Here is a 12,141-nt window from a genome sequence, read left to right as displayed (position 1 = left end):
CTCATTTTATTTATTTTGAGAGCGCACAAGCAGGGGCGGCACAGAGAGAGATGGGGGGGGGGGGGGGGAAGGGAGAGAGAATCCCAAGCAGGCTCTGCATTGCCAGTGCAGAGCCCAACGTGGGGTTCAAACTCACTAGCCACAAGATCATGACCTGAGCCAAAAGCAAGAATCCGACGCTTACCTGACTGAGCCAAAGAGGTGCCCTACCAACCTCGTTTTTCAGAGACAAATATCAAGACTCATAAGTTTATCTGAGGCACAAACTTTTAAATCTGAAGTTTGATAAATCAGAGTCTGGGATATTCCAACACTGAGATGGACAAACTGACATAACATTTTATTATTGTATTTTGAGAGAGGACGCAAGTGAGCAAAGGGCAGAGAGGGGGTGGGGGGGGAGAGAGAATCCGACGAGGGACAGAGAGGGAGAGAGAGAGAGAAGTGGGGCTCACCCGATGTGGGTGATAAAACCACGGTTTATGGGATCATGACCTGAGCCAAAGTCAGATGCCTAAGCGACAGCCACCCAGGCGCCCCCAAACTGACATAACTTTTAACAGAGAATAGAAGTCTTACTCGTAAGAAGCTAGCTTATTTTTGGTTTCATCTGCAGCAAGATGAGACCTGAACAAATGGGGCCCTGGCACAGTCACCTGGACTCCTCCTACTTCTGCTAGTTTCATCACCCTGTGTGTGAGCCCCATCCCACCCTTAACCCGGCAGTCCCTGACCCAGTCTCTAAGGCAGTGTGGTGCGCTGGTCCATCTGTCTGTCCCTCCCACAATCGCACACAATAAGCCAAGTCCATGCTTTAAACACCCCTGTGGTCTGTACCCAGACGTTTCACTTTCACCCCACCCCCACTCCTGCTGCAGCGGTGGGACCGCGCCCGCGTGGTGCTCCCCAACCACCGTGCCCTGGCTGGTGGCAGGGATCCCGGGGATAGCCGCCTGCAACTGAGCACTGTCCAGGCGGCCAGGCACACATTTAAACCTCAGGACCTTCCTTATGCTCTTTCACCTCAGTTGTCGGGGAAACAGACTGCAACAACGGAGAACAACTTTAACATACCAGAGTCGTTTGTCATTGGCTGAATCTCTTCAAATTCATCTTCAGGATTTACAACAGAGAAACCATACAAAACGTGCCTTTAAACTACCAACACATTTGGGGCGACTGGGCGGTTCAGTCGGTTGAGCGTCTGGCTTCGGCTCAGGTCATGATCTCGCAGTTCGTGGGTTCGAGCCCCACGTTGGGCTCTGTGCTGACCGCTCAGAGCCTGGAGCCTGCTTCAGATTCCGAGTCTCCCTCTCTCTGCCCCTTCCCCGCTCATGCTCTGTCTCTGTCTCTCGAAAATGAATAAACATTAAAAAAAAAATTTTTAACTACCAACACATTCAACAAAGGTATAAAACACAATTACTTTATTGATCTCTTACAATCAAACACTGTCAACTACCATTACTTCCACTCATGCATCAGTAAAGGATATTTCCTTAGTATTTTCAAATGATACATTTAAACGATAAACAAAAAAGTTAGAACTTAAAATGCACCCTGATTAATTATGTAAACCGGTAATTTTTTTTTTTTTAAAAAGCATAACAATTTGGTTCCTTTCTTCATAAAATGGAAATTTAAATATTTCTCCTGATAGTCTTGAGGTTCTCATTATGTCGTGAGTAGTGCAAAGTGTGGCACAGTTTCATCTAGAAAGGTGTGTCTCACACGCCTTATTCAACAAACGAAATGTGCATAACAAAATGCATACAGTCAATGCATGATAGAAAGCATGTTTCAAACACAAGGCGGCCCCTCGGGCCACCATATTATTTAGGTTTTTGCATTATCATTTATGGCATTATAGATTAATTATACATAACATACTTTTATACATTTTAACCCTGAAGATAAGAAAAATAACTGTTGCTTGAAAAAGTTATTCCAGGTAGCCATTTGGTTTGTATCAGGAGAAAGTGAACCTCCGAGAGTCTAGTGTCTGCCAAGTCTGGAATCAGCTGGAGTCAGTCAATCGGACATGACATACTTCACAGTGACTGTTTCCCAAGTCCCGGCGACGCTTCTTCCCACAGTGCGCCAGACGACGAAGCATCTCTGGAATCACCCTTGCGTGTGGTTTTCCCTTTTTTTTTTCTGGATCAACTACTATTCTATTATTTTGTCCTTTCTTCTCAGCTCCTTTATGGCCTTTCATTTTAATTATTCATAAATCCTTTCAGAATATCCTCAGAGAGCTCCATAAGGGGAAGTTCTGGAGACGGAAAATCCAAGGGAGGAAGGTTGGGTATGGGGATATCCTTGGCTTTGCCGGTATTCGCTGAAAACTTCTGCCAGGTTGGAGAGGCTGTGGCAGTTTCCGAATGTGGTGGCAAGCTCCACAACTCTGACTTTTCTACAAAATCGGCATCCACATCCAGCTCCTTTTCTACTGGGCCTTTTAGAAGTCTGGCCTTTTCAGCCTTTAGTTGTTTGTTTTCTTTCCTTAACCTTTCGTTCTCAGCCACGAGGAATTCGACGTGCCTCTCCAAATCTGCGATCTTGGTAGCCTGCTCCTCTATGATTGTCTTGTCGTCCTTGGGGGCTTTGCTTCCAATGCACGGCTCTGCCGGCTCCCTCTTCTGCTGAAGTAAAAACAGCAGTGTGTCTGGATCCCTGTCAAAGACCCCCTGGATTTCAGGCAGATGTTTCTCCGTGGAAGGGCTGTATTTCTCAGAGAGAAGGGGGCTCTGGCCCTCTGCATCCTCAGAAGGGGGTTTGTGCGGGGCCTGGAGCTGGGTGGCCGCATCCTTGTCTGTGCTCTGCTGGGCTTTCAGTCTCTCTTCCCGCTTGGCCCTTTTCCACCTCTCCTGGATGAGGAGGAGCTGTTTCATGTGGCTGTCCCTTTGCAATTCCAGTGACAGATGAGCCTATCACACAGAAGGAAAGGTGTCATTTAACATTTAAGTCTCTTTAGTAATCTCCAATGAATATAATCCCAAGATCCTCCTTTCTAAATAACTTTATAACACTTAAAATTTACATACTATGTTTGCAATTCAGTAGAACCCCTGATTTTGTTAAAGACAACTGGGTCTTTAAAGACAACAGTCATGGCCCCACCACAAAAAGAGGGTGCGTGTGGGCCACACAGGCGACTAGGGAGGTCTGCGCTTCTGAGCCCAACATCTCCCATGTGAGGCCACTCCTCCAAGACCAAGATGTAGCTGAACTCCCTAATACATAAAGAGAATCAGCCAAAATAAGAAGACCGAGGCACACATTCTAAATGAAAGAACAAAAGACAAATCCTTAGAAAAACAACTCAATGAAACAAAGATAAGCAATCTACCCCATAAACAGTTCAAAGTAAATAAAGATGCTCACCAAACTTGGGAGAAGAATCAACATAAAACTTCAACAGAGAGACAAAAAATATCTCCATAATATAAGAAATTATCAATCAGAACAGAAGAATACAATAAAAGAAATGACAAATACATTATACAGAACAGAGTAGATGATACAGAAGAACAGATCAGCAATCTTCAGGACAGGGTAGCAGAAATCACCCAAAGTAAACACCAAAAGAAAAAAATTGGGGGATGAGGATAGTTATTTAAGGAAAATATCAAGACTAAGAAAATTCACATGAAGAAATAACAGCTGAAAACTTCCCTAACATGGGGAAGAAAACACACATCAGGTCCAGGAATCAAATAGAGCCCCAAACAAAATTAACCCAAAGAAATCCATACCAAGACACATTATAATTGTCAAAAATTAAAGACAAAGAAAATCTTAAAAGCAGCAAGAGAAAAACAACTAGTTATGTATACGGGGATCCCCAAAAGATTAACAGCTGTTTATATATATATATATATATATATATATATATATATATATATGTTTTTATATGTTTTATATATATGTTTTTATATATATGTTTATATATATATTTGGAAACAGCAAGATTCTATTCTGGGAAAATGAATTTTTGGTATTCTCCTTCCTCATCTTTGTAACAACATCTAATTTTTAGGGCTGTTCTCTGAATATCATTTCTTTCTTTCTAAATTTATTCTGAAAGAGAGATTGCAAGTGGGGGAGGGGCAGAAGAGACAGGGAGGGAGAGAGTCCCAAGCAGGCCCCACATTGTCAGTGCAAAGTCCACTGTGGGGCTAGAACTCACACACAGAGATCATGACCTGAGTCGAAATCCAGAGTTGGTTGTTTAACAGACAGGGTCACCCAGGCACCCCATGAATGTCATTTCTGTAGAGATCTGTGCACTCTGGTTTCGACGAAACTTATATAACGTCAAGTATAATATAACATATTGGGTTTTGTTATTATATAAATCAGTAATTTTATTTTCACCATCAAAAGGATCATATTCTGTCAACAGCAGTATAAAATATGCTATCTGTCTGGCCAAAAACATGAAGCCCCCATACGAACTGGGTGGCAAGGGAAAAGTACAACATGGGAAACAGCAATTTCAGAAACAAAAACACTTTTCCAACATACACACGTTCCAAAAAAAGGCCTCTGTAAAGTGTACAAATGGTAGAAGAAAATGTAACAAGTGGAGAGCCTGGGTGGTTCAGTTGGTTAAGTGTCCGACTTTGGCTCAGGTCATGATCTCACCTTTCCCAAGTTCAAGCCCTGCATCGGGCTTTGTGCTGACAGCTCAGATTCTGTGAGATTCCCTCTCTCTCTGCCCCTCCCCCTGCTCGCACTCTGTCTCGAAAGAAGGAGGAGAAGAAGAAGAAGAAGAAGAGGAGGAGGAGGAGGAGGAGGAGGAGGAGGAGGAGGAGAGGAAGAAGAAGAAGAAGAAGAAGAAGAAGAAGAAGAAGAAGAAGAAGAAGAAGAAGAAGAAGAGGAGGAGGAGGAAAAAGAAAAAGAGAAAAGAGAAAAGAGAAAGGGAAGGGAGGGAGGGAAGCAAGAAAAAATACAAGTACCACACACTGGTAAAGAACTGAACATATCTGCTGTTCTTTGGCAACTAAGCCAAGTGCAACGGCTAGAAGGAAGCAATCACTGACAGGTTTTCACAATCTCACATTTAATTCTCCACTTTCCTGAGCAGCAGCACAGCCTGGAGAAGTGTCACTGAAGACAGAGACAGAAAAACACTGCAGGAGTTGACCACAAATCACATGGTACACACTTTAGGGAACTGCAAGAATCCTGTATAAAACTGTGTGTTTCTGACCACCACAATGAAGATATCACAAACGTGGAATGATTCATTTTTTCCGAAGGTCTTAGGTCTTCTAACATCATGACCGTGCTGCACACTAAACAATACCAGAGTCGTAACAAATACCAACTATGCCAATTACAGAATTTGGAAGGAAATGGAGAACGTGTTCTATTTTTCAGGTGCTCTGTTTCAGACCAATTAAAGCCCCCGGTCACTGACACTGTCTTTCTTAAAAGCGTGAAGGGCTCTGGCCTTTTAAGATTAATGCTTCTGGCTGGTGCCTGTGTCTGTGTGAAGCAAGCCTCCAAGCTCCTGGATTCAGGGCTCCTGGTGACCCAGCGCCAGCGGTAGGAGCTCCTGGCAGGGAGAAGAGGGAAAGGGGTGGCTCTCTCCCAACCCTCCCACAGCAAGCAGGGTAGGAACTGTGGCGCCTGAGCAGGATGCCTGCGACCCCTGTGCAGCTGTGACCAGGCACCACTGCTGGGAGCACACGCAGTCCACTGCATTCCTTGATTAGAAAGACCCAGGATACTAAAGATGCCAACTCTCCCCAAATCGATACACAGGCTTAATGCAATTCCAGCTACATCACAGAAAGATGCCAGTTACAGAAGGGGGGAAGGCTAGGCCTCTGGTGATAGTGTTACAGGAGGTGAATCCTCTGCCAACTATTGGCTGGTTTCTAAGCAAAAAGTCTGTAGGCCAAGAATGGCACAAAATATTCAAAGTGCTGAAAGGAAAAAACTTACAACCAAACATACCTAGCAAGCTTACCACTCAGAATTGAAGGAGAGATCAAAGAGTTTCCCAGACAAACTAAAGCTAAAGGAGTTCATCACCGCTAAACCAGCTCTACAAGAAGAATTCTTTAAGCAGAAAATAAAAGGCCAAAAGTAGAAACAAGAAAATACCTGAAACAAAAATCTCTCATTAGTAAGGCAAAACATACAGAAAAGGAAGTAGATCGACCAGGACAAAGCTGGTATGAGGGTCAAAAGACATAAGTACTAAAATCAACAAAATCTCCAATAATTAGTTAAGGGTCTCATTAAATAAAAAGGCATAAAACAGATGTCAAAAACATAAAACGTGTGGGTGTGCGCACACGAAGGTGATAAGGTGACTAAAGATGTAGTGCCTGTAGAATGCATGCCTACTTAAATGACCAACTTAAAACAGACTGCAATATATGCATGTTATTATATATAAATCTCATGGCGACCACAAACCAAACCCTTACCACACACACAGGAGCCCAAACATAACACTAAAGAAAATAATCAAATACAAGGGAAGAGAGTAATAGAAAAAAAAGGAACAGGAACTACAAAAACAAGAAAACAATTTTTAAAATGGCAATAAATACATACCTATCGATAATTACTTTAAATGTAAAGACTCCAATCAAAATGCTCCAATCAAAACAGGTAGGGTGGCTGAATAGATTAAAAAAAAAAAAAGGCCTATGTAAATATTCCCTACAAGAGACTCACTTCCAATCTAAAGACACATACAGACTAAAAGTGGAGTAATGGTTGGGAATGCAAGCAGGTGCAGCCACTCTGGAAAACAGTATAGAGGTTCCTCAAAAAACTAAAAATAGAACTACCCTAGGACACAGCAATTGCACTACTAGGCATTTATCCATGGGATACAGGTGTGCTGGTTCGAAGGGACACACGCACCCCCATGTTTATAGCAGCACTATCAACAATAGCCCAAGTATGGAAAGAGCCCAAATGTCCATTGACGGATGAATGGATAAAGAAGATGTGGTGTATATATGTACAATGGAGTATTATTCGGCAATCAAAAAGAATGAAATCTTGCCATTTGCAACTACGTGGATGGAACTGGAGGGTGTTATGCTAAGTGAAATTAGTCAGTCAGAGAAAGACAAAAATCATATGACTTCACTCATATGAGGACTTTTAAGAGACAAAACAGATGAACATAAGGGAAGGGAAACAAAAATAATATAAACACAGGGAGGGGGATAAAACAGAAGAGACTCATAAATATGGAGAACAAACTGAGGGTTTACTGGAGGGGTTGTGGGAGGGGGGATGGGCTAAATGGGTAAGGGGCACTAAGGAATCTCCTCCTGAAATCATTGTTGCACTGTATGCTAATTTGGATGTAAATTTTAAAAAATAAAAAATAAAATTAAAAAATAAATAAAAGTGGAGTAATGGAAAAAGATATTCTATCCAAACAGAACAAAATAAAAGCTGGGGTAGCAACACCTATATCAGGGAACATACGCTTTAAAACAAAAGATGTAATAAGAGACAAAGAAGGACACTACACAATGTTAAAGGGATTACTCCAACAAGAAGAAAATATTTGGAAATATTTATGCAGCCAACAAAGGAGCACCTGAATATATAAAGCAAATAGTAACAAATGCAAAGGAAGAAACTGACAATAATAAACAGGGAAATTTTAAGGCCCCACTTACACAACAGATAGATCATCCACACATAATAGTAGTAAGGAAACACTGTCCTTAAAAGACACATTAGACCAGATGGACTTAACAGATATATATAGAACAATCCATCCAAATACAGAATACACATTCTTCTCAAGTGCACACAGGACTGTCTCCAGGATAAATCACTCAGGTGATGATCAGGCTCAGGTCATGATCTCACGGTTTTGTGAGTTCAAACCCCGCATTGGGCTCTGTGCTGACAGCTCGGGAGACTGGAGCCCACTTTGGATTCTGTGTCTCCCTCTCTCTCTGCCCCTCCCCTGCTTGTGCTCTGTCTCTCAAAAATAAATAAATGTTTAAAACGCATCATACTCAATGATTAGAAGCTGAAAGTTTTCCCTCTAAGATCAGGAACAAGATAAGGACTATCAACTCTTGCCATTTATTCAATATAATACCAAAGTCATACCCAATAATCAGATTTTAAAAAAAAAAGGTATTCAAATTGGTTAAGGAAGAAATAAAACTCACTATCTGCCGATGACAGAATACTATATACAGACAACCCATAAGAAGCCACCAAAAAACCACCAGAATAAATGATTTCAGTAAAGTTTCAGGATACAAAATATACAGTAATCCATCACATTTCTATACACTAATATCAAAATAGCATTAAGTGAAATTAAGACAACAATCGTATCTACAATTACCTCAAGTAGAATAAAATACCTAAAAATAAATTTATAACCAAAGTGGCCTATGGTCTGAAAACTAAAACACAGATGAAAAAAATAAAGATTACACAAATAAATGGAAAGACATACTACTGAAATGTCCATGTCACCCAAAGCAATCTACAGATTCAGTGCAATCCCTACTAAAATACCAATGACACTTTCCACTGAACTAGAACAAATAATCCCAAAATGTATATGGAAACACAAAAGTCCCAAATAACCAAAGCAATCTTGAGAAAGAACAAACCTGGAGGTACTATGCTCCCAGATTTTATTGCAAAATAAAAGTATATTATGTATGTGTGTGTGTGTGTATACACACACACACACACACACACACACACACACACAAGTATATTACAAAAGCTATGTAATCAAAACAGTATGGCATGGCACAAAAACAGACATATACATCAATGGAACAGAGTAGAAGTCACAAAAATAAATGCACATAGAGTCAATCCATGACAAAGGAGAGAAGAATATACAATGGGGAAAGACAGTCTCTTCAATAAATGGTGTTGGTAAAACTGGTGTTTGCACTACATGCAAAAGAATTAAATTGGACCACTTTCTTACATCATATACAAAAATAAACTCAATGAATTGAAGACCTAACTGTGAGACCTGAAACTATAAAACTCCTGGAAGAAAACATAAGCAGTAAGCTCTTTCACACTGGTCTTAGTGATTTTTTTTTTTAATCTGTCTCTTCAAGAACAAAAGTAAAAATAAATGGGACTGTATCAAAATATAAAGCTTTTGCAGTGAAGGAAACCATCAACGAAATGAAAAGGGAACCTACTTTTCATAAGGGACAATGTATTCACAAATGAAGTATCCACTAAGGGGTTATCATCCAAATTATATAAAGCACTCATAAAAGTCATTATGAGAAAAACAATCGGTTTTTAACAATGGGCACAGGATCTGAGTACACATTTTTCCAAACACATACAGATGGCCAACAGATACATGAAAAGATGTTCAACATCACTAACCATTAGAGAAATGCAAATAAAAAAACACAATGAAATATTATCTCACACCTGTCAGAATGGCTGCTATGAAAAGTCAAGAAATAACAAATACTCGCAGGACGTGGTGAAAAAGGAACCCTTATGCACCGTTGGTGGGAATGTTAAGTTGGCGTTACCACTACGGAAGCCAGTATGGTGGGTTCTCAAAAATTTAAAAATATAACAACCCTACAATCCAGTTATTCCACTACTAGGTATTTACCCAAAGAAACTAAATACACTAATTCGAAAAGATATCCACACCTCTGTGTTCACTGCAACATTATTTACAATAGCCAAGATACAGAAACAATCTGTATCTGTGGGTAGACGAATGGATTAAAAAAGATGTGGTACAAGGGGTGCCTGGGTGGGTCAGTAGGTTCAGCATCAGGTCATGATCTCAAAGTTCTTGGCTTTGAGCCGTGACGTCAGGCTCTATGCTGACAGTTCAGAACCTACTTCAGATTCTGTGTCTCCCTCTCTCTGAGCCTCCCCCACCACTCACGCTGCCTCTGTCTCTCTCTCTCAAAAATAAACATTAAAAAAAAAAAAAAAAAAAGATGAAGTATATATAAATAGTAGCGTATTATCCAGGCATAAGAATGAGACCTTACCACCTGCGACAACATGAATGGACCTAGAGGATCTTACACTAAGTAAAGTAAGTCAGAGAAAGACAAATATCTTATGATTTTACTTGTATGTGAAATCTAAGAAACAAATGAACAGAAACAGACTCATAAATACTGAGAATTGGTGGCTGCCATGGGAGTGGGGGGAGGGGTGTGGATTGATGGATGAAACAGGTGAAAGGGATTAAGAGGTACAAATGTCCAGGTATAAAACAAGTAAGCCATGGAGATGAAAAGGACAGTAGAAGGAATACGGCTAATAATATTGTAAGAACACTGTATGGTGAGAGATTGGAACTATTCTTATGGTCAGCACTGCATAATGTACAGAATCGTCAAATCACAATGTTGTGCACCTGAAATTAATGTAACATTGTATTATCAACTGAACTTAAAAATGACAGAATGAATGGCAGTTGAGGAACAGAGAGGCTCAGGAACTTGCCCAAGGTCACACAGCCAAAAGGCAAAGCAGAGGTGTGGACCAACCAGGGCAGTCTAGCCCCAGTGAGGTGGTTTTAAAACACGTCTGAAAAAAATAAAATAAAATAAAATAAAAAATAAAAAAATAAAACATGTCTGTAACTTTTTGAACAGTCCTATCAAGAGATGGAGTCTAATTCCCCTCCCCTCGAACTGGGCGGGCCTCTGTGGTCAATTCAAGGAACAAGGCAGATGGAGGGACAATGCTGTGGAACTTCCACTATCTGTTGGCTTCTCCTCAACCACCATGTGGGCAGATTAGAGAGAGACGAGAGAGGATGAGGATGAGGAGAGATGCCTCGCTGCCTGAGGAGCCCTAGCAGTTTCAGACCCAGCATCAGAGCCCTCCCAGCCCAGCACCAGACAGAGAAGACACCTCTGAGATGACACCACCAGCTACCACCATTGACCGCATGACAGCCCTCGACCCCTGAGAACTGCCCAGCCCAGCTGAGCCTGAGCCCCATCAACCTGATTTGTGAGCAAAAAAAAAAAAAAAAAAAAAAGACTTTATTATAACGTGACAACCTTGGTGATCTCCTTCCACTTAATGAACAGTCAACCATCATCATGCCATACAGCTAGTAAACTTATCTATGTGTGCGTGTGGAATAGTAACTGTGCTGCAAGAACGTGGGAGATGTTTTTGGGCCACCACCATCACCGCCTAAGTACTCACACCGTGTAGGATGTCGTGTGCAAGGCTTGTGTGCAAACGAACAGTCTACCTTCACATGGGCGTCGTGATTAAGTTTTCTTACCATTTTACAAGTTTGCTTTCAAAGAATTACACTACCATAAGGTATGCCTCTCTCTCATAATTGGGAAAAACTGCATATTGGCCTATCATCACACATAAGTGAGTTTTTAAAAATGTTAATAATGTTTCCAATACTGTATTATGGATGACTGTAATACTGTAGACCATAAACCCTTTATAAGGACTCATACAGTGGTGTGGAGGTTAGGCTACTGTGAAACAAGAGTATGGATTACACCAGGCTGCCATAAAGCAATCACACTGCTACGACTTCATCAGTGCATGAACTGTTATACCTGCACATAAACGAGTTTTTCACTTTCATTTTTGATGTCTAGTGTTAGTAATACGTATTAATTTCTACAGTTTTGTATTCTGTAAGACAGTACTGATATAGGTGGTAACAGACAATTCATCTCATAAACAGACAACATAAACTTATTTTATCGACAAATACAGGATAGTACTTTAAATGTTTTCCTTGTGATTTTAGTATTTTCTTTTTTCTAACTTACATTCATGCAAGAATACAGTATATAATCACCTAACATACAAAATATATGTAATCAACTGTTTATGTTATCATTAAGGCTTCTGCTCAACAGTAGGCTATTGTAGTTAAGTTTGGGAGAAGGGGTATAAAAATTACAGGCAGATTTTCAACTGTACAGGAGGCTTGCATCCCTAAGACCCAAGTTATTCAACAGTTGACTATTCAACATTTTCTAAGCTGAATGTGTTTTTTGTCAGTGAGTATTTGTGGAAACTTTCTGTTAACAATTTTCTACTTGTAAAAGTAACATTCACTATAGAGTATGTGAAACAAACTTTTTAATATTTGGTTTAAAATATTGCCTG

The 12,141-nt window shown here is 40.5% G+C and overlaps 1 protein-coding gene across 3 annotated transcripts in view; it reads right to left on the bottom strand.

Moving 5' to 3' along the window:
* Positions 1-1,405: 1,405 nt before the first annotated feature.
* Positions 1,406-12,141, bottom strand: part of NRBF2 (nuclear receptor binding factor 2) — a 35,693-nt gene continuing 24,957 nt past the window's right edge. For all 3 annotated transcript variants that reach the window (XM_058696456.1, XM_058696454.1, XM_058696455.1), the window contains one exon: positions 1,406-2,930. In XM_058696456.1, the coding sequence (XP_058552439.1) occupies positions 2,220-2,930 (711 nt within the window). In that variant the 3' untranslated portion in view covers positions 1,406-2,219. The remainder of the gene's footprint in view (positions 2,931-12,141) is intronic.

The sequence above is a fragment of the Neofelis nebulosa genome, chromosome 13 (genome assembly GCF_028018385.1).
Source record: "Neofelis nebulosa isolate mNeoNeb1 chromosome 13, mNeoNeb1.pri, whole genome shotgun sequence".
Classification (NCBI taxonomy): domain Eukaryota; kingdom Metazoa; phylum Chordata; class Mammalia; order Carnivora; family Felidae; genus Neofelis; species Neofelis nebulosa.
Note: the sequence above shows the minus strand (reverse complement) of the source record. Positions and strands in the feature narration are given on the sequence as shown.